The following is a 27,670-nucleotide window of genomic DNA, read 5'->3' as shown; positions in this document are numbered from 1 at the left end:
TTTGATTTCTATAATAAATGTTTATATACTCCTTGCTTATATTTAGTATCTGGAATTATATTTAGATAGGCTTGCAAAACAGGAGTATAACAGAAAGAAGTAAATTATAAAAAGACTATTCTTAAAGAAAATGACAAGTAGCCGTTTACCTTAAATTCCACAAATTCTAGCAAAACCTTTGTATTCATTTCTCCATAGTTATTTATTTATTTTCTTACTTATGTTTAGAGTAAGCACTGTAGGCTGACTGCTGTGGGTTTAGAGTCTAAAATTAAATGTGTTTCTGTGTTTAATGTAATAGCAAGTACATCAAATGACCATTTCATTTATAACTTGATTAATTGAAACATAAGCCATGAGAACGAAATAAAACAATGTGGATTTTTAACTAGCATGATTTATTTTAGCAAGCATAAAATTTTCACCCCAGTGTCAGGGACATCTTCGGTATGACTTTCAAATTAAACATTATTATTATTATTATTATTACGGGTATCTCTATGGAGTCAGTAGACATATCGTGGGAGACCCAAACTATCAAAACAATATCTGTCATACCTCTTCTTGAATTCATTTACAGATGAAAAATTCACAACTGAGTCAAGCAATGTATTCCACTCATTCACCACACTCCAAGCGAAAAACCTCATTCTCACACCCTTGTTAACCACACTCTTCTTTAATTTCCAGGGATGACCTCTTGTTCTTCCATCACTATCACACAGCTGAAACATTTCCCCTGCATCAATCCTATAAAAACTTTTCAGTAATTTAAATGTTTCTATCATATCCCCTCTTCTCTGCCTATCAGCCAACCTCTGCAATCCACAAGCTCTCAATCTATCAATTTAGGGAGCATTTTTTACATCACTCACCAACTTAGTCACTCTTCTCTGAACCCTGTCCACAGCCTCCTCATTCTCCAAGGAATCCAGGTGACCAGACCTGACCACAGTAATCCAAATGTGGAAGTATCAACACTTTATAAAGGGGAATAATAACCTCTTTATCTCTGGATGTTAGTGTGTTCCTCAATAACCAAGTAATCCTATGTGCAATCTTGGACACCTTATCAATGTGTCCCCTGAACTTCATCTCCCTATCCACCAACACCCCTAAGTCCCTAGCCTCATCAATCTCTTGGAGTACTGTTCCATCAATGTAGTACACAGCTGGTAATCTTTTAATCCCAAAATGCATGACTTTACACTTTTCCACATTGAACTGACATCCATTACCTTTTGCCCATTCTACCAGCTTATTTAAATTATCCTGCAAACTTTCAACATCAGCTTGATTTTTTATTGCAGTATCCAACTTTGCATCATCAGGAAACAACTGAATATCTACCTTTAAGCCATTTCCTATATCATTTATGTACAAATTAAACAACAATGACCCAAGCATAGAGCCCTAAGGCATACCACTGGTCACCTGCCTCATCCTGGACTTGGCTCCTCCATACACCACCTTCAGGTAAATCTCCCTAAGCCATTCTCCTATTCATATCAACAGTTTAGTATCCATCCCCATCTGCTCCAGTTTGCACAACAGTATTCCATGGGGGTATCCTGTCAAAAGTCTTACCAAACAGAAGTACCACTGTGTAGCCATTTCCTTTGTCCTACTCAGATGTCATTCTATTATAAAAAGTTAATAGATTGCTAAGGCAGGATCGACCTTTAACAGAACCATGTTGGCCCCTATAGAGTATCATATTCTGATCCACCCATTCTTGAATTTTGTCTTTAACCAACTTTTTCAATACTTTTACCATCACTTCCGAGATGGTGATTGGTTTGTAATTTACTACCGCAGTTTTAGAGCAACCTTTATACAAAGGAACTACTTTGCCTGATATTCCATCTAAACCTACAGCAGCGTTTGCATTTAAATTTTGCAACATACAAACTACCTCTGATTTCTTAACTTCAGTTCTCACATTAGTTATTGCTACAGATACAGAGATATCCTCACTTGGGTGATAGACTTTTGAACAGTGATCACTCAGTAACTCTACTATTACATCTGAATTTATCACCTCAGTACCATCAGCACCCACTAAAGTTATCCTTCTAAAGTCATTCTTCCTTTTACTTGCCACATAGCAGAAGAACTCTTTGGGTTACCCTTGATCTCCTTGGCTAGGGTCTTCTCATAATCTGATTTAGCTTTTCTTACTATGTTGGTAACCTTTCTAGCTTGAGCCTTTTACTGCTCATGGGTGTACAGATCACCTTTCTCCTTGTAAATTCTCCATAACATTTTCTTTTTTTGAAGATCAAGCTTGATGCTACTACTCATCCATCTAACACCTACCTTGTTTGTCTTCCTGACCATGGGGACACAATCTGATATTGCCTTCCTCAGATACCTGCTGATTTTATCCTATGCACTGCTAACATCTTTCCCCTGCAATATGTTCTGCCATCAAAGCTGCTAGCTCACTCCGAAGCTTGTTATAATTGCCTAACCTGTAGTTCTATATATACCCCTTCTTAAGAGAGAAATCCACAAATTTTGAAACCTCCCAAGTCAATATCACATGATCGCTCTCACCAATTGGAGGTAATGAGGATGCCTTACTTATGCATATATCCTCTGAACCAATGACCATGTCCAATACTCTCACACTATGTGTCCCTTCAGTTATGTGCTGTTTCAAGTAATTATCTCATAGAAGATGTATGAATTCCATTTCCCTTTTGCCACGTGATATACCACTCCTTCGAATTGATATCACCATAATTACAATTCCCCATAATAATCACTAACCCTGCACTCATTGCACTAATTTGCTGATGCATGAATTCAATATCACCCCTTGTACCCCCTGACCTGTAGTATCAACCAACTGTATATTTGGTTGTGTTGGTCACTATTTCACACCAGACCGCCTCAAATGAACTATCATTCATAATGTATATCATCTTGATATACTACATTCTTTGGCTGCAACTCATCAGCTATCATCAACTGTACTCCTTCCCCCGTTCTATCTTCTCTATCCTCCCTGAAAATACTGTACCCATCACATTCGATTCCAGTGACCACATCTTCTGCTGACAGCCAAGTTTCACTAATGCCTACAATTTTTGGTGCGATTGCACTGACTAATGCCAAAAATTCTGCCCTCTTATTTCGAATGCTTCTTGCATTAGTATACAAAAATTGCAGATTCCCTTTAGTTCTTGTACCAGCTTTAGAACTGATATATATATCACTAATTTAAGTTATCCCATGCCGATTTTTATCCACTCTATTCTGCAATTTATTTTGCGAATAAGGATCAACAAATATACATTTTCTCCTTCTTACACTCAACCTTTTCAATTTTAGTTTCCCTGCCCAATTCAACTTGTTCAGAAAATAATAACTTCTTCAATCGCTTATGACCTTCCATGTTCAGATGCAGTCCATCTCTTGCATACAGCTGTATTTTGCTTTCAAACACACTCCAGACATCAACAAATTCCAGACCTCATGAATTGCACATTCTTGCAATCATATCATTCATTATCATCGCTCATCTACTTTATTCATAATTGTCAAAACGTGGCAGCACACACACTATCCTCCCATTGACACTTTTCTTTTTCATGATATCTAACAACGTTCTTAAATCTTTTGCTACCCGATTTATACTACCACTCAGGTCATTTGTACCCACCATAACTATCATCTTTTCTGCATCATGCAGAAGAGCCAAGCACTCCTCAGGCATACCGCTCTCCATACCCTTAATCATGGAATCATCATATATTTTACCACTCATAACTTCATTCAAGTCCAAACAAGCATCACTCATAGCCTCATTTTCTATGCTATTCAGCATGACTCTCCCAGTTTCATTACTCAACGCTGTATCGAACAGAAACTGGATGGTTCAACATTGGAAATGTGTGAACTACATGTACATGATATAGAGAGATATGGTGTCAAATACATTGTCCTAACCAAATAACTTGAAACAGGAGATAATCAATTAATTAAAAAAAATTGTTTGTGTAACATGTGCACAGAAGTACTATTTCCCATAAAAGGGATAATTTCAGTCCATCACTTCTCTTTAGATTTGGACAATGTTGCAAGGTTTCACACCTTTCTTTGTATAAACATTCCACAAGATAATTAATTACTTGTATGAAGAACCATAATCTTCTGCCAAAGGAAATAGCATGTTCTGCAAGTGCTGATTGCTCAGGTTCATGAGATGTAATATAGTCTAAATATTCATCATGATATATGGCTGCCAATCAGCCAATTTGGCATATTGCCAGCTAAATATGATAAGCCACATTGGCAAGGAATTTCATAGCCTCCAGGGTGGACAAAAGGCAGAAGTTTATCTTCTGCAGACCCTAGAAAATAGAAATCTTATTAATAGTGTGAGAAGACACTTGTAGAGCAACAGATCTATGTAGTCTGGCTACACCTTTCAGTGGACTACCTCTTGGGAGGCAAATGAAAACAAATGAAAGGGAAACTCTATAACTAACAGTGATTTTGTTTACATAAGATTTAGGAAAGCCATTAGCAAGGAAGATGGACTTCATGTATTTTATTTCCTGAGAGAGTATGTATGCCTCAAGGATTCACTTTAGTAAGTACAGGCATGGCAAACCCAACGTACCTGATGCTGGACCATGCCCTACTTCATGTAATATACATCTGTTATACACCCTCTGTCCAAAAAGAAACTGAACTTTTCGAAAATAGAAGAAACTAGTGGCGCCACCTGTTGTATCTTTTTGTTGTCAAAAGCAGCAACCTTCATTAGTGTTGTGTCAACTGTTTATGATATTTGTTTCATTAGAAGCTGATTTATACTGCCAAGAGTGACAGTGTGTTTTGACGAACGTCGGTCATCATGATATTCATGCCGTACGCGACAAATTCTCACTATCAATCACTTCGAAACTTCAAGATAAAACTCGCCATTGACCGTTTGGCCAGGCGGAACGAATTCTTTATTGATAGAATCTTGGAAACAAATCAGCATTGTCTTTACTTTTGACTTCTCCAAGCGACTTTTTTTCGGATGCCCCTCTTCTGGTGGCCTCCACTCAGCATTCTGGCACTTTGTTTCGGGATCATACTCAAAACACCTTGTTTCGTCACCAGTAACGATCATTTAAAGGAAGTTTGAGTCCTCACGAGCCTTACGGTTTTAATGAGGTCCTTGCAGTGTTCAATTCGATACGTTTTTTGGTCGTCAGTCAACTTATGAGGAATAATCATGAATTCAATTTACGAAGGCCCAAACTCTTGTTCAAAATTTTATGCACAGTTGATTTTGGAATCCCCAATCAATCTCATGGACGATTTCAGGTTTCTTTGATGAAATCACGCACTTTTTGGATGTTAACTTTACTCTCTCCAGTTTTTGGACAGCCTGGCTTTTTGTTGTCCTCGCGCGTCTCATGACCACTTAGAAATCACTTAAACCACTCGTAAACTTGAGTATGGGATAAGCATTTGATGCATTTCGGTAAAACGTTCACCAAGTTTAACACAAAAATCAATCGCATCTTTCTGTTTGAAACATTTTTTTGCTGTTCGTCAAAACACACTGTCACTCTTGGAGCTATAACTCGGCTTCTAATGAAACAAATGTCATAAACAGTTGACACAACACTAATGAAGGTTGCCGCTTTCGACAACAAAAAGATACAACAGGTGGTGCCACTAGTTTCTTTTATTTTCAAAAAGTTTGGGTTTTTTTGACAGAGGGCGTATTATCTGTAGACTGGTTCCTCCCCTTTTTACTCTTCTTGCTCCTTCTTCCCAATGCTCTCAGAGTATTCGAGGGCTAGGGGTTAATCTTTCCTATTTTGCTATTTCATCTTATGTGGAAAGGGCCTCGGCAACCCTACTACTTTCTTCTTGCAGTGACTTCACTCCAAAATACTAATATGGTTGTGCCTTATAACACTCTCATGCTGCATCGGCTGTCGCACAGAATAATCAGATCCGCTTTCCTGGCTTAGGCAGAGGGTCCTGTTCCAGGAGTATATTACAGTCCTCATCAAAAGTTAGTGATACTGTGAATGAACAACACAGAAAGTATAAGATTAATGTTAGAGGGGAATTTTACATAGGCACATGGAATGTTCCGGGGTTTACAGATGGGTGCTCTTGAGATCGTCTGTAAAGAGATGGATAGGTATAAAATTGACATCCTGGGAATTATAGAGACCAGATGGACTGGAGAAGGTCACTTCAAAAGACAGGACAGTAAGCTAGTTATTTACTCAGGTGGTGATGACTCAAAACATCATGGGGTAGCTGTGATACTGAAGATGGCTCAGGCAAGAAGCCTTCTTGGTTATGACCCCATTAATGATAGGATGATTTCTATTAGACTTAAGGCTCAGCCTACCAATGTATCAATTGTGGTAGTTTATGCACCCCCACGTGGATAGGCCTGAAGAAGAGAGTGAGGAATTCTATGAAAACTTACAAACGGTTTTGGACTGCCTACCAAGGAGAGACATACTTTGCATCTTAGGGCACAGAGTTAAGGTGATAATACAGGATACAATGAAGTATCTTGGCCCAATAAGAAGACCAAGAGACCCATGGATATCAGATTAAACATGGGAACTAATCAAAAGAATTGGAAAAACAAAGAGACATAGGGACTGAAGAATACATAGGGAAGTCAGAAGAGCCATCAAGCAAGAAAAACTTCTATACTAATAAATGTGAAAAAATAGAGTTCCAGATGAGGAGGCACAATTATAAAAGGATGTTTTATTTGGTTTGTGACTTAAAGCACAAGTTTAAGCCTAAATTGAATGTCATCAAAGACAGGAATGGAGCATTACTAACAGAAGAGTTGGAAATCAAAAACAGATGGAAAGAATACTGCGAGGAACTGTACAGCACAGTGGATAAAGAAAATGTGGAGCCCTCTCACCAGAAAAATTTTGATTTGGAACCTCCTCCACTTAAACGTGACGTTGAAAGAGCAGTTAAGCAGCTTAACAGCAATAAGGCCCCAGGTGCAGATGAAATCCCAGCAGAGTTAATTAAGGCCACAGAGGTCGGAGGGATAAGAGTGTTTCATAGATTGATTACAAGGATATGGGAGACAGGATCATGGCCTAGAGACTGGAAGAAGTCAGTTTTCATACTACTACATAAGAAAGGTGATATGAAGGCGTGCAATAATTATAGAACTATTAGTTTAATATATCATGCAAGCAAAATTTTATTGAAGATCATGCTAAATAGGATTGAGGCCGAAGTTGAGGCAGAGATGCCCGAGGAACAAGCAGGTTTTAGGAAAGGTAAGGGCACCAGAGATCAGATCCTTTGCCTTAGACAGATCATAGAAAAATATAAAGAATTCAGACTCCCTCTGGTAATGTGTTTCTTAAACTACTCTAAAGCTTTTGACTGTGTTGAGCATGTGAAACTGTGGGAAGTAATGAAAAGAATGGGTTTTCCTCAACACACTATCAGGTTGATAGCCAACTTGTATAGGGAGCAAGATGCCACGGTAAGAACAGGTGTTGGATTGACTGACTGGCTTCATTGGAAAAGGAGTTAGGCAAGGATGTTTACTTTCTCCTCACTTGTTTGGTATATATGCGGAGGACATCATGCGTGAAGCATTTGATGAGCTCAGGAGGTAGATTGATCAGTAATCTGAGGTATGCTGATGATACAGTACTCCTTTGTAATGACATGGAAGAACTAGGACTAATTCTTGACAAAGTTAACAAGATCAGTAATGACAGAGGAATTCAACTCAATCCTAGCAAGACAAAGATTATGGTTCTCAAAGGAAACAGAGAAGCTCTTGAGAAACAAGTATACCTTAATGGAGAAAGAATTGAGGAAATCAGCAAATTTGAGTGCCTGGGATCCATTATTAATGTGAAGAATTGCTATTCAGAAGATGTCAGAAAAAGGTTAGGAATGACTAAAACAATCAGAGACCTGTCTAAAATCTGGAAGGATGGATCTATATCCATGGGAACAAGTTGAGGATTTTGGATGCAGTTGTTTTTCCAACAGCAACTTATGGATGTGAGACTTGGAACCTAAAGAAGTCAGATAAGAAACAGATATCTGCTTTTGAGATGTGATGTTACAGAAAGCTGTTGAGGATATCATATACTGAAAGGTGTACAAATGAATGGGTGTTAAAAAAGATCAGTAGAACTTTAAGGCTCCTTAAGGATATTGACAGAAGAAAGTTAAAATATTTTGGACACATAGAAAGGATGGAAGGGGGACTTCTCAGAACAGTAATAGAAGGTAAAGTTCCTGGAAAAAGAGGAAGGGGTAGACTATCAGTGAGATGAATGGATGGTGTGTGTGGAGTGACTGATCTTCAGAGCGTTGAGGCCACCAAAAAAGTAAACAACAGGACTACATGGCGAAGCCTGGTGTGGCGCATTTCTGAGCATCGGAGTGACCATAGCATCTGTAGATGCCCAGTGAACATAGAGAGAGCATGTAAAATGACTCTGTGTACCAAGGTGTTAATGGTACCAGATTTTTCACAAGTATGATGATGAAACAGCATGAGTGTTAAGTCCAATATACGTTTTCTTTCTAAAACCTGAGAAATGAAAGCTACCATCTGGTTGATGAAGCAGGAGATGTAAAAAGGCAACACAATTATCCTCTTTTACCTCAAAAGTGAACTGGATGCAGTGGTGAATTTTGTTGATCTTACAGATGAACTCTTCTAAATCTGTAAGAGAACCATGCCAGACTGCAAGAATATCATCCACATATCTGTATCATAGAGACAGTTTAGGAAGGATGCTGTTCAGTGTCCATTGTTCAAATCATTCCATGAAGTAGTTCATTTTTTTTAATGAGAACTATTATTAATAAATGAAGAGAACTTCATTTAGTTAATGTTAAATGGCATTCACTAGAATGCTGAAAGTAATTTAGAAAGGTGTTTGCCAATTTTGTAGCAAGGAGAGCCAATGCAGTTTGCCACAGGATGTAATGAAATATTTGCTTTGTGGACTTTTAGAAGTCCATCAAATGAGGAGGCCTATGTAGTTTTCTCATCCCAGCATTAAATACTATAAGTGTGTTTAATTTCTTAATCTGAGTAGTTGTAGGACCATTAGCAAGAGGATGATATGTGGAATAGTCATATAGCATTAAGGTTAATTTTCTGAGGTATTCATTTCTATCTTTAGATACTAATGCTTTTCCCTTATTTGCCTTAGTAATAATAAAGTTAATGTTTATCTGTAGAGAGTTAGGCCTTCATTCTTGGGTAAGACAAATTTGGAGGTGGAGGTTAGGACTCGAAAAGAATATCTTGTGCAATTTAAAAAAGAAGGCAGTTAGTGACATCTGAACAAATATCACATAGTGCTTTGTCAGCATCCAGGAAATAAAAAAATCCATTACTGGAATGACGTTTTGTGCTGTTGCAAAATCCAGACCTTTTAAAAAGCATATTTAATTCTTCAGTAGAAAGCAGCTGCTTAGAAATATTAATATCATTGTTGAATCTTCTGGTTTCTTATCTACTTGTTTAATTTGAAAGTCATACTGAAGATGCCCTTAACACTGGAGTGAAAATTTTATGCTTGCTATTGCTAAAATAAATTACGTGAGTAAGGATCTTTATTAAGTTTTATTTACCATTACATTTAAGGTTAAATCACAATCCATGTGAAATCAATGTGGATTGTGGTTAAATTTCAAGTCTAATATAACTGATGAAACACATTTTATTATCAGGTGGCTCTTTTGCTCTCTCGTCATGGAGACGTGGATGTGAAAGCTATATCAAGGACAGCTGCTTTAGTTGCTGCTAGTAGTTATGCTTGGTAAATAATTATTTTTCTCAGAACCAATTAGATTTTACAGATGATGCAGTTATGAATATAATATGTGGGTAATATTCAAAGGGCTTTGGATTAGATATTGTCACTATTCTTTGGTTTCTATACTATATTATTATTATTATTGTTATACAGTTATCTTGATGGAATCCAGAGACTCATTGCAGGAAATCGATTATTCACAGTAGCTACCATACATATCCTTAAACTCATTCTGATGAAGCACTCACAACCACCTCTGGCAACCTATTCACCACCCTCCAAGCAAAAAATCTAGTTTTAACACCCTCACTAACCACACACTTACACAATTTCCATGAGTGACCCTTCGTTCTCTCTCTCTCTCTTTCTGCCATGTGTTGAAAAATATTTTCAATATCAATCTTATAAAACACCTTTAATAACTTATATGCTTCTGTCATGTCTGTTTTTTTGCCATTAGTTAATTTGTGAAGCCCATAGACTGTCAGTCTATTCTCATAGGGAGCATTCTATAGACCTGCCACAATCTTTGTCATTCACTGCCAGATCTCCTTCATCACTTCTGCACTCAGAAGTCCAGATGTGGCCTTATTAAAGCCTTATTTAGGGAAACAGTGACCTCCCTACCTATCCCTGCTTTTTAGTGGGTTCCTCAGCAACCTTGTAATCTGATGTGCTGTTTTGGCTAACTTCACAACATGCCCTCTAAACTTCAACTTCATGTCAACAATCATATCCAAGTTTCTAGCCTCATCAGTTTTTCACAATATACCCTCTAAACTTAAAACTCCATGTCAACAATCATATCCAAGTTTCTGGCCTCATCAGTTTCCTTTCCTTCAATTAATTTCCATGAATTGCAGGAAAGTCCCCCACTTTTCACTGTTCCACTCTTTCACCCCTTTCAAATATAACCATGATTTTATACTTGCCATGTGGTTCATTCTTTTGCTGCATTACACCAGCCTTCCATCCATTTCTTCTCTCAATTGACTTGTGTGTGCAGTGTTTTTATAGAAGTCATGTGCAGTGCATCTCTTAGAAATTGTGCACCTCTTATATTTGTGCTTATAATACAGTATTCATACTTATATTTGTGCTTATAATACAGTATTCATACTTATATTTGTGCTTATAATACAGTATTCATACTTATATTTGTGATTATAATGGCAGTTAAGTATAATGATAAAGCTAAAAGAAGCCATAAGCTTTTAAATTTGTAAGAAAAGCTAGAACTAATCAAACTTAGTAAAAAAGACGTGCATAACTGATATAGGCCGCAAGCTAGGCATACCTTGCAAAACAGTTGGTACAATTGTTAAGAATAAAGCCAAAGTGTTAGAGGAAATTATAAATGCCATACCAGTGCATACTAAATTCATTCTACTGTACTTTTGTATATTATAGTGTGTTATTTAGCTTTTGCATGCATTTTGCAAGTGACGTATAGTGCACTAGCAGTATGGACAAAGGTAAATGGCTACCAGTTTAATGTGGCCAAGTGGTAGCCATTTACCTTTGTCCATACTGCTAGTTCATTTAAGTCTTCCTACAGATCTCTGCATCATCTTCATTTACCATTCTTTTTCCCAGTTTAGCAACATCAGCAAACAACTGAATATTTTCTGACAGATCATTTCCTCTATCATTGATATACAAATTAAACAACAGAGTACTAAGGCTCTGTGGTACACCATTGTTCACCTGCCTTCTCCTGGACTCAACTCCTCTATAAACCACTCTTTATTATCTGTCTGTCAGCAACCCTCTAATCCAAATCAGCAGATTCATATCCATTCTTATTTGCTCTAATTTATGCAAATAATTCTATGTGGAATCTTGTCAAATGCCTTTGCAAAATCTAGCAGTATCACTGAGTAGTCATTTACCTTATCCAACTCCATTGTCACTTTATTAAAAAAATAAGCAAATTGCCTACCCTTGACAAAACCATGTTGTCCCTTATAGAGTATCATATTGCTCTTCACCCAGTCCTGAATTCTGTCTTTCACCAGTTCTCCAATAGGGGTCATATATTCAAATTGGCCTACAATTTGCTACTTGTGTCTTGGAGTTTTGTGAGGCCATAGGCACAAATAAGTCTTGTTATCCTTTTCCTCTTTCTGATATTTGCCCACATCTCTACTTGATATTGCCTGCCATTCAAGAAGATTAGTCTTGTATTTAGTGTTGAATACTATAGCTACTCCTTGTTTTCCTTGATTGTATTGATTGTGAATATAACATTTTGTATTTATTGCTCAGAAAGATCTCACCAGTTTTTGTCTTTTTTTGTTTCAGTCACCCCTATTATGTCAATCTGGTACTTATCCACTTCCCCAGCTAGCTCCCATTCTTTGCCATTCAGGCTTCTTATGTTGATAGTACCAATCTTGAACTCTGGTGATGCTGAGTTGGGATGTGTTTTAAGATTTGTTCCAGTTGCTGAGTTTTTGCTGTTTGCACTGGTTACCTGGCAAAAATAATGGGGTCCTTGTTTAACCAGGTGACGCCCCAGCTGGCATGAAATTCTGTCTGTTGTATCACATATTATATTGTGGTTTAAGCCATTAAGAATATAATTTGATCTGCTAAATTCCAAATTGCCAGCCCTTCCTTGTTCATTCAGTATCCAGATAGATACCTAATAGAATGCACCACAAGAAGATGAGGATGGGAGATTAGGTCAGAAGCCCTGGTCGTTCTTCGCATTCCTTTAAAAGCTATGTGAAGGTCTCCTCTCAGTTATACAGTTTTGACATTTAAGCATCCCATGGAGCCAACACATAGTCAGAAAAGTGCAGAGATTTTTTCAGTGCTCTGTTTTTTGATAATTTTGTTTTCAGTTTTAAAATTTTATAAAATTTTGTACCCTTACCAAGATGCTACATAAAGATTTGTCATTAGCCAAAAAAAATTGCCTTACTAGACCAAATCATCCTTTTGTTTCTGTTTAAGCTCAATTTAACAGAAACAGCTCAATAAAGGTTGAGCTCAATAAAGGTTAAAGATTGCAGCATCCCGTAAACTCAAGATAATCAGCCATAGAACCCACACTAAGTCAGACAAGAACATATCCTGTTAGGGTTAGGTACTAAGAGATGGCAGCATTTGTTTGCCCATTTCTTCATCAATTGCTTCTGGAAATTAGTGATAGTCTTGATCCAGCTATTACTGATTAGCTGAAAGTGCAGATTGAACTGCCCACTCAGTTGGAAAATCTAAATAGGGTTAAAAAAATCCTTCCCTATTCCCTACAAGGGAATAAAAGGAGGTGATTTATTTATTTAATGACTAAATCAAAGGCCATTCACCCAATATCAGTCATCTGGTGGAGGTAATTGGCCCAAAATCTATGATTCTGTACTTGATACAGCAGCAAGGTAAACTGTGAGAAGAAGGGACACACCATGGAAAAGAAGGAACATCACAAAAACAGAATCACAAAGGTAAGGATCCTGATGTTGAGGATGCCGTAAATCAGTGGTTCTCCATTATAACTGGATAAGGAGAATGCCAGTGGTTCAGTGTTGAAAATGAAGTCAGAGAAGCTAGCTAATAATAGCGATTTTAAAGCAACAGATGATTGGTTATCTCGATATGGGAACTTGTATATGCAAAGTACATGATTTTTGCATCATTTCAACCTTGGTATTATTATTATTATTATTATTATTATGGACAACTCCAAGGAGTCGTTAGACTCATCGAGGGAGGCCCTAAACATCATGTCAACAACTATTCAGCTTCCACACAGTATCTATCATACCTTGCCTTGAACTCACTCACAGTCATGGCACCCACAACAGAATCTGGCAACTTATTCCACTCATTCACTACTCTCCATGCAAAAAAACATAGTTCTTACACCTTTGCTAACCACACTCTTGCCCAGTTTCCAAGGATGGCCCCTAGTCCTCCTACCACCAGACCTGTTGCTTGTCTCTGCTCGTCAAAGTATTCTTCAGTAACCAAGTGATTTGATGAGCTGATTTAGCCACTTTTGCAATGTGCTCCCTAAACTTCAACTCCCTATCCACCATCACCCCCAAATCCCTGGCTTCGTCAATCTCCTGGAGTACAGTTCCACCAATGTGGTATACTGCTGCTAATCTTTTCACCCCAAAATGCATAACCTTACACTTTGCCACATTAAATTGACATCCATTCTCCTTAGCCCAGACCTCCAATCTATCCAAATCATCCTGCAAGATTTTGACAACTTCTGCATTCACTATTGCCCTACCCAACTTTGCATCATCAGTGAACAAATGAACCATTCCTCTTAGATCCTTCCCTATATCGTTAATGAACAAATTAAACAGCAGTGGTTCAAGAACAGAACCCTGTGGCACACCGCTAGTCACAGGCCGTTTTTTGGACTCTACTCCTGAATAAACTACTCTCTGATATCTGTCCATCAACCACCCTCCTATCCATCTCACCAACCCTATATCCATCCCATATGCTGCAGTTTGCTGATTAGAATTCCATGTGGTATCCTGTCAAAGCAGTGGTGTGTTGGTAAATTTTTAACAACCTTTATGTTTAACAACTGGCTCGCTTTATGAAAAATTTGATTCTTCACAAAGTTCTGTTGTATCTTCAGATGTCTTTGTTTCTGCTTCTTCAAATTTTGTCCTTTTAATGTTTAAGAAGTTTCATTCTATTTCATTTTTTCGACTGCAAAACTCTAACCCTGATTAAAATTATTTTAATTATTAAAAAAAGAAGAAAAAACCGAAATAAAAACATATATTAAAGAAAATTTTCCTATATTACCTACAACTTACCTATTATCAAATGAAATCCTGAACAAAAAAAAATGTAACACTAATATTATCACTCATAGTCGATCAAATGACCAGAGACTGTAGCCGTCGCGACAAATTTTTGTATTTATCGATAGTGCAACAATGTTGCATTTCCAAGAACTTAATGTTGCAATTTCTTGGAAATTCGCCAAAAAATAAGGTATCATTGTTTATTCAAATACCCAGTATGGGAGTTTTGATAACGTGTTTGTGTTTTAATGAATACAGACATTGTTTAGTAAATAAAATCGTTTCCAAATTCCCGATCATAAATTGAGTTTGTGAATTCTCCTTTATGCATTTATTTTTGATAATAATAATAATATATATGTGTTTATTATGCAATTTCAAAATATTTACGAGAAAAAGTATATACCACCATTCATCATCTATCCTTGCATAAAGAATTTTAATAACCGGCTCGCCCGACTTAAAAACATTAACAACCGGCTCGCTAAATTTGAAACATTTTAACAACAGGCTCGCACGAGCCGGTGCGAGCCAGTCCCAACACACCATTGTTCAAAGGCCTTAGCAAGGTCCTGCAATATGACTGTAAACCCATTACCCTTATCCAGCTCAGCCATCACTGTGTTATAAAACGTGAGCAAGTTAGTGAAGCATAATCTACCCTTAAAAAAACTATGCTGTCCCCCATACAGTATCCCGTTTTATCATCTATCGATTCCTGTATTCTTCTCTTGACTACTTTCTCCAAAACCTTGACAATGACTCCTGATATGCTGATCGGTCGATAATTTTTCAACAACAGTCTTGGAACCTCCCTTATGCAGTGGTACTATTTTCCCCTCTTTCCATTCCCCCTCAGGACAAACCCAAACCTGAGACCCAAATTAAACAAAATCGTCAAGGGTACTGACAATTCTTTTGCCACTTCACGTAAGACCCAAGCTGGTATACCATCCAAACCCGCAGATGTATTCAAAGGTTTTGTAATATACTATTCACCTCCATTTCATTCACATCAATTCCCATATAACTTGTTGGATCTTTCATTCCTGCAATATCACCACCTGAATTATATACTCTTGCAAAGTACTCGCTCAGTAATTTCCACTATATCAACTAATCCATTTACCTCCCTACCATCGGCATTCCTTAAAATCATACTGCCATATACATTTTTTCTTTTATTTGCAGCATATCGAAAAAACTGTTTGGGATTCTCTTTAGCTTGCGTGGCTAATTTCCTTTCATAATCAGCTTTTGCTTTCCTTACCACACTCGTTACCTTTCTGGCTTGTGCTTTATACTGTTCGTGTGCCTGCAGGTTACTTTTCTCCTTAAATTCTCTCCACAATTGTTTCTTTTTTTGCAGCTCAAGCTCTAATTCATCTCAATGCTGTTATTCATCCATTTAACCCATACTTGATTTACTATCCAGACTCTAGGTATACAGTCAGCCATTACCTCCTTCAAACACTCCTTTACCACTTCCCATGCACTATCAAACTTCAACCCTTGCAGTTTTACATGTCATGGCACTGAACCAAGCAATCTCCTGAGCTTGTCATACTTACCAGCCCGCTACTTCCACATGTACCCTTTCTTAATTGATAATTCCACACATTTGGCCACCTTCCAGGTCAAAACCTTATGGTCACTCTCACCAGTTGGTGGTTAAGTGATCATATTCATTACAGTCAAATTCTCAGATGCAATTTCTATGTCAAGCACTCTCGAACCCCTAGTATATTCCATTACATGCTGTCTCAGGGAGTTATCCCTTAATAACTGCATAAAATCCAATTCCTTCTCCTCCCATGTGTCCTCTCCTCCTTCCAATCAATGTACCATAGTTGAAATCCCCCATAATAATTACCCTCCTTCCACTCATTGCATCTATTTGTGTATGCATACTATCTCCACCATCTATTCCATCACCTGGTCTATAGCAGCACCCAACTGTATATTTTGTTCTGCTTGTCTCAATCTCGCACCAAATAGCCTCAAATGTGCTGTCTTCGCTATCCTGCAGTTCAACTTCCTCCTTGACTGCAGTTCATCAGCTATCATCAATAACACTCCTCCCTTTTTATTCTCTCTGTCGCTCCTGAACACACTATACCCTTCACATTTTATCCCAATAGCTATATCATCTTCTGTAAGCCATGTCTCACTAATGCCAATAACCTGTGGTCTGGAAGAGTCAACCAAGGCCAAAAATTCTTCTTTCTTGTTCCTAATACTCCTGGCATTAGTATACATGAAGTGCAGAAGCCTGTTAGTCCCACTCCTATTTGATGCCCTATACTAACTATCCTTTCTGATTTGTTGTCCTTCGTACTAGCTCAGGCATGTTATTCACATTCTTACACTCAACTACCTCACTGATGTCTGCATATGCACTCCCCCCCTGCCTTAACAGTTCTAGTTTCCCTGATTCTGCACATCCACTTTCACTTCATTCAGGAACACTTTTTCCAGTCTCTGCACACCAAATCCATTCAGATGCAATCCATCCATCTTATATAAGTCCTTTCTCCCATCAAACTCACTCCACACGTCCACAAACTACACACCACTCCTCATACATAACCTGCGCATAAAGTCATTTGCAATTATGGCCCTTCTTCTCAACTCTTCTCTCTCATACCGCAGCAACAGACTCGCTATCTTAACTCACTCACTCTTTTCTTTTGCTACCTCTAGTAATTCCTTCAAGTCTTCTCTCATAGCAAATTTATCTCCTTTCAAATCATTCGTTCCTGCCACCACTATCACTTCTTTCACCCTCTGATTTTGCACTCTAATAGCCTCACTTACATCCTTAATTTTCGCATCCGGCACGTACGATTTTTTCGAACTCTCATCTATTACACCTCTTACAAGTGAATCACCATACAACACTCATTCCTTCATTTTCACTACCAATCATGCTCTCATTTTTCTTATCATGCACTCGCTTTCTTTCATTAACTGACGCACTCAGTAAGCAATTTTGTAATCGCTCTAGCTGCTGCTTCGCCCTATGTATCACTCCATGCAACCATGCGATCTCCCTCATTGCAACTAACTCCTCATTTTTTTTATCACTCAAACTATTCTCACACTCTGTACTTTTACTTTCACTCTCAACCTCAACACCGCTCTCAATACTATCTGGCACTACATCGCAGATTTCTATCATATCACATTATGGCTTTCATTCATTAAATCAATTTCGCAACCTGAGACACACTTCAAATCCTTACATTCCTGACACTTTCGGCACACTTTCCCACCACTATAATTTTCGAATCAAACTCCCGCCGCTCTCAGGAAAGCATACATCCCACAGATGTTACATTGAACAAAATCCCTTGGGTTAAATTTATTCAACAAAAAAGGCGATTTGGACGGCATTGTTTTTTTTCTTATTGGCACCATGTGCTACGCTACATATGTATCTTATCAAAATACTAATTAACACTAATTTAAAACAAACTTTTTATGCTAAACAGATTAACTCCACAATATACTATAATTCTAGCACAGTTGTTAATTAATAATTCTGTTTTTTTAAAACTAAATTACTTATCTTTCGCAGCTCTTCAGATATAGGCCTACCAACAACTCTCCCCCTAACGGCAATAACAGTATCTCTTCTGGATCTGGATAGTGCTCTTCCCATAGCATTCTATACATGTCCAAAAGGAAGTGTGCTTTTCCAGAGCCAGGAGAGGTACCAAGGTTGAATTAACACTGATTGCATATATTTTTATGACTTTATACAACCTCTATATTTTGTGGCATGTTTAATTTAAATACAAGGAATGATGGGCAGTATTAAGTAGTGCGATGTGGGCAAATATCAGAATGAAGAACTCATCAATGAGCCTATGATACTATAGAACATTCTTCTAAGAATGACGTGGAGGAATTTTTAGAGGCATTAGAAGAGACAACTGACACAAAGAAAAACATTCTATAATAATAATAATGCGATGCTGACTTAAATTTTTCTTATTTTCTGAAAAGGCGTTGCAGATGCTGGTCAGTTATTTGTTGACTATATTTTGCTTTTAAACATATAAGTTTTAAAAACTGAACCATTACAACATATTATTATGAGAAACAACAGTATGTCATTTAATATAAATGTTATACTGTCTCATTATAATGGGTTGCCATGTTTCATTTTAAATTACATAAATTATTATATAATTTAAATAGTTACATAATAAATATTGTGTATAGAGATTTATTCTCTTTTATTCAGTTCAAAGAGCATATTGAGGACATTTAGTAATCATGAACGGCTTAAAATATCCAACTATAATGTTCTTCACCATTCAGAGACTGTTCGGAAATTTCTCTGGTAAGTCACATAATTAAAAAATATATTTTTTATGTAATTTAAATATTTTTCTGTACTCTTAAACAAAAAATTTAAAGATCATGGTACGGAGTAGGACTGCTGCTCTTTCTTAATCAACTTTGACATGTTTACTTGTCAATAAATGCAGTAATTCTTCAATTATCCAACCAAAATGGGAGACACTTTGCAGGCTAGAAAATTGAAGGGTGTTGAATCAGAAGTCAGTTGACACATCAACCCATTCAAGAATCAGTCAATTGAGGGTTCATTCCTTTGAAGCACGTACAATTGAGATATCACTATACATGGATGCAAAGTGTCCATTGAAATTAAAATAACATTTGGATATTATTAGGATAGTATGAACATGAAGCATAGATTATTTGATATATTTCTTATATATGGCCATTTCGGTTGTTAAAACTGCTTCTCCACTATGTCAGCAAGGTGGTCGTAGTTAATCCAAGTGGTTAATAGATCATTCTTCTATTATCTAACAAGAAAAAATTGTAGCCAGTCATTCCTGGCATTTCATAATCACAATTTCCTTATGTCATTGCTAATATTCTTCAAACATTCTTATAACTTAGTTGGTGATTTCATAGCTTGCTGTGTATGAAGCATGAATGTATCCCATAGTTTAAAATGTGGCAGACAAGGAACAACAGTGTGTATGTGTGTGTTCATGAAATGTAGGCAGTGGGAAGCATTGAAAAACTGGAAGTATTTCCATCTCAGGATTTTGCAGCATCATAGATAGTGCCTCACCGGTCTGATGCCAGTTTGTGGATATGAGTACTGTAATATGAGAAAAGATGATTGGCCCTGAGATCCAAACAAAATTCTAAGGAATTCTTTTGTTATGTGGCCAGTAGGAAGAGAAATGATTGTGGAAGAATAACATTGTTGAATAAAAATTCAACTGTGTTCCTTACAAGGGGCACTCCTAAAATAAAAATAGGCTAAATAGCTGTAAAATTAACAAAAATTATTATAATTTTAAATTATTGTGCCAACACAGGAATACCTGCCAGACAAAATATGCATTTAAATATATATTATGGTAGCATGGTCTTATAGCATGGTTGAATAAAATACATTATAAAAAAAAGGGCACTCCTAAAATAAAAATAGGCTAAATAGCCATAAAATTAACAAAAATTATTATAATTTTAAATTATTGTGCCAACACAAGCATATCTGCCAGACAAAATATGCATTTAAATATACATTATGGTAGCATGGTCTTATAATTGTTTAATAAAATACAGGATAAAATTGTTCAGAGTTGAATTTTTGATATTTCCATTATTTTTGTGAGAACACGTAAGATATCAGATAAATTTATATTATTATTAGTGGTAGTAGTAGAGACCTCTAGAGAGTCCAAGACTCATTGAGGGAGGGCACCTACTCTACAACTCTCCATCTCCACCACTCAAACTCATGCACCAACCGCATCATCTACACCAATGCATCTACTGTCCATCACCACCACTTGCATTTTCAAACATCCATGCCCAGGGCAGGATTCAAACCTGCAGCCTTTTGGCTGGAGAGTGGATACACTAACCACTCAGCCAACCATTGGGGGAAGGGGTGTAGATGGCATTACGTTGATGTTGGTTGGTACCGTTATGTGTAACTGAAGGGTTGTGGAGTGCTCTTCTGTCACATGTCCTTGGATGTGGCACCTAATAATAAAAATAATAATATTCAAAGAACAGGAAAATAATACAATAGAAACACAGGACAAATATCTGTATATTGAAAGTCCTAACAGTTTGTGGAACTACACATAATGAGTATCAAAAAGGATTACAATATTTGTAAAAATATGGAAGTGCATTGCATAAATTGCATATTATTTCCCTAGATGTATATGATTTATTTGTATTATGTCTACTCTGAAAATATCATATATATTCAGCATAAATGAAGCCCAAAGTGCTCAAAAAGGTAAGCAAGTGCTACAGGGAGTAGAAGTAAATAAACCAGAAGTGTGAGGTATTGAGCAGACCAACTGTTGATGAGGATTTGGAGTTGGATGATATATTGCAATAACATTGGCAGCATCTCTTACCAGAGCTGAGATAAGGGAGGATAGCATTGTTTTGTTGCATAAAGAAGACTCCAAGACATAAATACAAATTATAGACTGATCAGTATCTTAGGAGTGGTGGTAAAGGTATTTGAGAAGTAGGACTAAGGCAGAATTCTGCAATGGGTGGATAGGTATATGACACACTATGAGAGGAGGGAATTATAGCTTTGTGAAGGGCAGGTCATGACTTAGTATTTTACTCATATTTTATATTAGAGTAACAGTTGAGTTGGACAAAGGGAGTGGCTATATAGTGACATTGCTGAACTTTGTAGAGGCATTCATTTGGTTACCAAGTTAAACTCTGTTATACAGATTGAATCAGCCAGTATGGATATGAAGCTGGTGATATTAATGTGTGGATGGTTGATGGACAGATTCCAAAGAGTAATATATATGGAGGAATAGAACCTTGGAGAAAGAAGGTGGCTGGTAGTGTACTCTAGGGCTCTTTTCTTGGACTGCTGCTATTTAATTTGTTCGTTTATTAATAAAATATGAAGATACAAAACTGAACAAAGTAATAGTTATATGCAGCAATGTAGAGATTCTGCAGAATAATTTAAATAGATTGACATTATGAACAAATGAGTGCCAGTTTAATGTAGAAAAGTTTAAAAGTGTGTTCTTTGGAATGAAAATATTACAAGTTGTGTTCCACACTGACAGAAGTGGATTCCAGGAAATTTGTGAAGCTAAGAATTTAAGGGCAATGATCAGTAGAGAATTAAATTTTAGAGGGCATATTTGGTTATTGAAAAATATACTGACAAGCAAATCAGTGATTAAGAAGTTATTATTCCTATTTATAATGCTTTGATACTGCATCTGAATTACTGTGCACAGATTTGGTTACCTGGATTTCTTGAGGTGGTAAGTATCGAGAGGTAGGTGACTAAGAAGGTTAGTGGTAAGTAGAATGCTTCAGCTGAGGATAGATGGAGGATTTGTGGTTTGATAAGCAGAAAAGTAGGATATGTTAGAAAAGTATGTTACTAAAAGAGTGTGATAGGATTGATGCAGAGAATATTTTTCAGTATGTGATTTAGGTAGAGGGACAAACATGGTCATCCCTGAAAAGTGAGTACAAGCATAATTATCAGGATGTCAGAGACTAGATTTTTTGCTTGAAATGTGGTGCATGGGTCGTTGTTAGTGCCATGTCAAGTGAATTCAAGGATAGGCATGATAGGTGTTGTGTGAATAGAGTTAGTGTGAGGCTTTAGCAACGAGTCTTCAAACTCCATGGAGATACCTATATATATATATATATATAATAGTAATTTTTTATTGCTTTCTAAAAATTTACATATGTAAATAATAATCATCATGAATGACATTTCAGCATATTATTTTACATGTTTTAGTATTAAGTGCTACATATTTAGATTTTGCTAAGGCTTTTGACAGAATACAGCATGGAAGACTGTTGCACAAATTGGAGAAAATGGGTTTGGGTTATACAATATTAGCATGGATAAAAGGATGGCTGACTGACAGATATCAAAAAGTGGTATACGGGGAATCTGAGTCTGCAAGGGTTAAGGTAACAAGTGGTACCACAAGGATCAGTGCTTGGTCCACTGTTATTGAATCTGTACATTAATGATATTGGGAAGGATTTGACAAGCGACATATAGTTATTTGCTGATGATGCAAGAATAAGTAGGGTAATCTGGAATGCTGCTGATATGCAGTCTTTGCAGAATGATTTGAATAGACTGGAATTATGGGCATGGGAAAATGGGTGTCAGTAAATCTAAAGCCATTCACTTTGGCATGATTAGATATCCAATGTCGTATATTATATTGGTAGGATTAGGTTAGAAGAAACTGATGAGGCTAGGGATCTTGGAGTGTTAATAGATAGGAAGTTGAAGTTCAGGGCCCATGTGTCAGCAGACTAAGTTGTAAGAGTTGTATTGCAAATACAACTCAAAAGATAATTGCAATGCTGAAATGTAAAGATAAGGATGTCATTTTGCCTCTTTACAAGGCCTTGATAAGACCTCACTTTGGACTATTCTGGTCTGGTCGCAGGTCTGGTCTCCTGGTTTCCATTGTGATTCTGATATATTGGAGAGTGCAAAAGACAGTGTTAAAAATTATATCAGGATTATGGAATACTGATTATGAAGACAGATTGAGAATTTGTAGACTGCAGGCTCTAGCAAACAGGAGAAAGAGGGGTGATATGATTGAGACTTACAAACTTCTGAAAAGGTCACACAGGATTTCAATTTATGGATGTTGTGAGTGCAAGCAGTGTGAATGAATTCCACAATAAGTATGATAGCTGGTGTGTGTAGTATGTGGCTTCCTCGATGAGTCTCTAACTCCCTGAAGGTCTCTCTTAATAATGATAATAATATATTGTTCATTTTCTGCATTACATTTCCATATATTTTTTAATAATAATTTTTTGCTTATATATTATGCATTTACAACACATATTGTTCTAATATTAAGAATGAAGATTACACAGATTTTTATTTTTTGTATAATGAATTACTAATATAAATTTAAAGATTATATCTAGATTAAAAATAGTAACTATAATTGGTAATTTACAGTTGCTATTGAATAAAATTAAAATTTTACAGTATATATACAATATCAATAAATTATATATATATATTTATAAATTTTGCTTTAATGCATTTAAATGCTGTAGTTGTAATAATTTTTTTTCTTTGTGTTCATCCCAGTTGAGGTGTAATGTCTCAGCTTGTATCCTCAAAGCTTTTCATTAAGCTTATCTGAGAATGACACCAGTTAGTTATTGTTTATTGGTTTGATTGCTGTGTTGGAAGTAGACTGATGCTTGATGAATCTGATATTTAACACAGCAATAAGATAAGAAATTCATTCACACAAAAACTCACTCTCATGCACACATTATTGTGATATGATGATATATTGTGGCGATATTATTATTAAAGAATAATTGAATATTATTAATTAATAATTATATATATTATATATACTAATTATTAATAATATTATTAATAATTAATACATTAAACCCTCGATTTAATCTAATAGAGCCTAAGGGTGTCCGTTAAATCGAAAGTCTGTTAAAGCGCAAATTTTTTGGAAATAAAAATATCTGTAATATTATACTGCAATTTTATCAATATTAGCACTGTAATAACAAAAAAAATTGTTTTACACACACTTTTAGATAAGTTAATGTGAAGTTAATGTTCGATGTTGAGGCGCTTAGTTTAGGTAATCCTGATTTGAAAAAACTATCAAGTTTTTTTAACTTACATACGAAAATGTGTGTAATAAAACTGCCACAGAAAGTCACGCCACACGACAAAAGAACCAATTACAGTGCAATTGGTGTGATCACATCCTAATCATTCACTGAACATGTTTTTTGAGCAGTGACTCATTTATGTCGGCTAAATTATTACAGTGTTTTTCCAACATAATGGCCTATTCACCAAAATTTGTTAAAAATAACAGGAAATTAATAACAAAAAATAACCTGTTAATTTAATTATAAGCAAATCTTAGTTAAAAGCATTTTAAAATTAATAGGGTGTTAATTTTCACGTGACATATGGACTGGAAATTTTGTCTGAAAATTAAATCCGATGTCCGTTAAATTGAGGATTTACTGTAATAATAATTAATAATTTAATATTATTAAGATATTGTTATTATTAAATAAAAATATCACCACATTTTTAAGGAATGTTCAAAAGCCTTAAATATCCAAAAGTCCAAAAGCCATCCTGATTGGCCGAGTAGTTAGCATATCTGCTCTCCACCCAAAATGCTGTGGGTTTGAATCCCGCCATGGGCATGGATGTTTGTGATTATTGTCTGTGAAAAAAATGGTGGTGGTGGTTGGTGGTAGATGCTGCTGGTGTAGGTGATGAAGGTGGTTGCCGTTAGAGGAATGGTGGAGACGGAGTGTTGTAGAGCAGGTGCCCTCCCTCGATGAATCTTTGGACTCTCTGGAAGTGTTTTGTAATAATAATAATAATAATAATATGGTTGTGACCTGGTTGCACTCAATTTTGCATTATGGAGTGCCAAAGGAGGGTAAAGATGGCAAAATAAAGCAGCTGCACAAAAAGTTGTACCAAGAGATGTTTCAAGTTATAGACCAGCTTCCATAACTGCAGTTCTGGTCATGTTATTGGAGAGATTGATTATGAAAAGAATGCAGGATCTGATTGATAACCATAAAGATCCTCTATAATAGTTGATATGAATTTGTAAAAGGTAGGATTTTTACAAATTCATTTACATGAATTTGTAAAAATCACAGGTACTGGTGTACAAGGGGCTGGATAATAGAATAGTGAAATGGACAGAAGATTGTTGTCTAAACAACACCAGCAAGTTATGTATGGTACAACATTCCAGAGAAAGAAAGCAATATACGGTTTTGGAATTAGATGTTCAGATAAAGTTTTGTTTTGTGAGAGTTCAGAAGTGCAGAAACAGGAAGACTAGCTATATTAGGGGAAATACAGTCAAGCATGTGTCTGGCAAAATATGGAATAAATGAGTGTGGGTACAGAAATGATTATGTAGTGCCAAATGCAATTTCACAGGTTTCAGATTCAAATGGATTGGTAATGACGTTACACAAGAGTAACTGTGGATCCAAGGAGACATTCAAATTCATGTACACATAGATATCTTACAGGATTATTAAAATCAATTGGCCTTGTGGGCAAAGGATAATAATTGTCAATTTAATATTGGAAAATGTAAGGTTTTGCATTTCGGGTTGAAAAGGTTACATACTGTATGATACATTGATGAGGCTAGAGACTAGGGGATAATGGTAGACAGAGAATTGAAGTTTACAGGGATGCAGTCAAGTATGTGTCTGGCCAAATATGGAATAAATAGGGGGAATGCAGTCAAGCACGTGTCTGGCTAAATATGGAATAAATGAGTGTGAGTACAGAAATAATTATGTAGTTCCGAATGCAATTTCACAGGTTTCAGATTCAAATGGATCAGGAATAAGGGAGAAGAGTATCAGTGAGACCTGGTTGACAGAAAATTATATATAGGATGGCCCATAGTCATGAAGGGTTTAAAATAAGTAGTTTTGCATAACTAATATAAAAAATCTCCAGGTTCTATATTTTATTATAAAAAAAAGAATAAAAATAATTAATAAATAAAATTATTATTTTTATATATATAAAAATGTATATAAATTTATAAATAAAAAGGTTATTATTGGACCATCCTGTAGTTACAGAGATAGAATGTAAAGGGTATTGCATTTTCAGGTAAGATAGTGGTGTAGTATTAGCTGAAGAAATACAGCCAACAAAATTAGAAGTTAAAGAGGATTTGGGATCTGGGGAAGATAATTCATTTCAGGCTGTCTGGTATGAGATAGAGACCAATAAGACAAAATTATTGTTGGTTGCTGCTGTAGACCAGGTTGGTCCACAAAAAGATGTTGATGCCATGCATCAGCAGATTAGCATGAGTGTGGTTATTATTGGACCATCCTGTAGTTACAGAGATAGAATGTAAAGGGTATTGCATTTTCAGGGAAGATAGTGGTGTAGTATTAGCTGAAGAAATACAGCCAACAAAATTAGAAGTTAAAGAGGATTTGGGGTCTGGGGAAGATAATTCATTTCAGGCTGTCTGGTATGAGATAGAGACCAATAAGACAAAATTATTGTTGGTTGCTGCTGTAGACCAGGTTGGTCCACAAAAAGATGTTGATGCCATGCATCAGCAGATTAGCATGAGTGTGGTTATTATGGGAGACTTCAACTATGGGGACATAGATTGGAGGGATGAAAGGGGGAATGGCAAGACAAAAATGGAATTTATACATTTGCTAAGGGATAATTACCTAAAACAACATGATATATATGGAACCAGGGGTTTGAGAGTGTTGGATCTGATAATAGCATCAGAAGGTATATTCGTAACCAAACTCTGCCTCCATCTGAGACGTGCAGTCTTGTTCTGGGAAGTTGCTAATCATGTGGAATTCTCTGACAGGAAAAAGGTGTATGTTGAACTATAAAGCTAGTAATTATAACAGACCTAGGAGGCATCTTGGGTAGTGCCATCGCTTGAGAAGTTACAAAGTAAGAATGTCAGTAATGCATGAGAAATGGTCAGGGATTGTTTAAGAGAAGCTGTATCAGAATGCATATCCAAGAAAGGATAGACCAAGTATGGATTAAGTGGATAAGTAGAGATATTAAGCAAGAGCTGAAAAAAAAAAAAGAAAGAAAGAAAGAAAGAAAAACACTTTAGAAAGAATATGAAGAAAAAGGTAATCAGCATACTCGTGAGCGGCACACAGTTCAAGAAGGGTAGCTAATATGGTAAAATAAGCCAAATCAGGTTATGAGAGAAAATTAGCTAAGCAAGCCAAAGTAAACCCAAAAAAGTTGTTTTTTTTTTTTTTCATTATTATTATGTAGCAGATAAGAGGAAAAATTATTATGGTAAGATAACTTTCATCAGTGCTGATGGTAGGAAGGTGACAGAGACAAAAGAAATAGTTGAATTGCTAAGTGATCGTTTTGCAAAAGTGCATCATTCAGGTGGAGATTTTACAGTTACTGATGTGACAGAGATGCGTATCAAAATT

General features: G+C 36.3%; 1 protein-coding gene across 1 annotated transcript in view; it reads left to right on the top strand.

Annotated features, from left to right (window-relative positions):
- Positions 1-27,670, top strand: part of LOC150108861 (pre-piRNA 3'-exonuclease trimmer-like) — a 509,147-nt gene that overhangs the window by 444,381 nt on the left and 37,096 nt on the right. Inside the window, exons 21-22 of the mRNA XM_090403827.1 lie at positions 9,733-9,821; positions 18,858-18,956. Coding sequence (XP_090259953.1) covers positions 9,733-9,821; positions 18,858-18,956 — 188 coding nt within the window. The remainder of the gene's footprint in view (positions 1-9,732; positions 9,822-18,857; positions 18,957-27,670) is intronic.

This window comes from Typopeltis vanoorti, chromosome 2, assembly GCF_054136105.1.
Source record: "Typopeltis vanoorti isolate ZY-2024b chromosome 2, IOZ_Tvanoo_1.0, whole genome shotgun sequence".
Classification (NCBI taxonomy): domain Eukaryota; kingdom Metazoa; phylum Arthropoda; class Arachnida; order Uropygi; family Thelyphonidae; genus Typopeltis; species Typopeltis vanoorti.
Note: the sequence above shows the minus strand (reverse complement) of the source record. Positions and strands in the feature narration are given on the sequence as shown.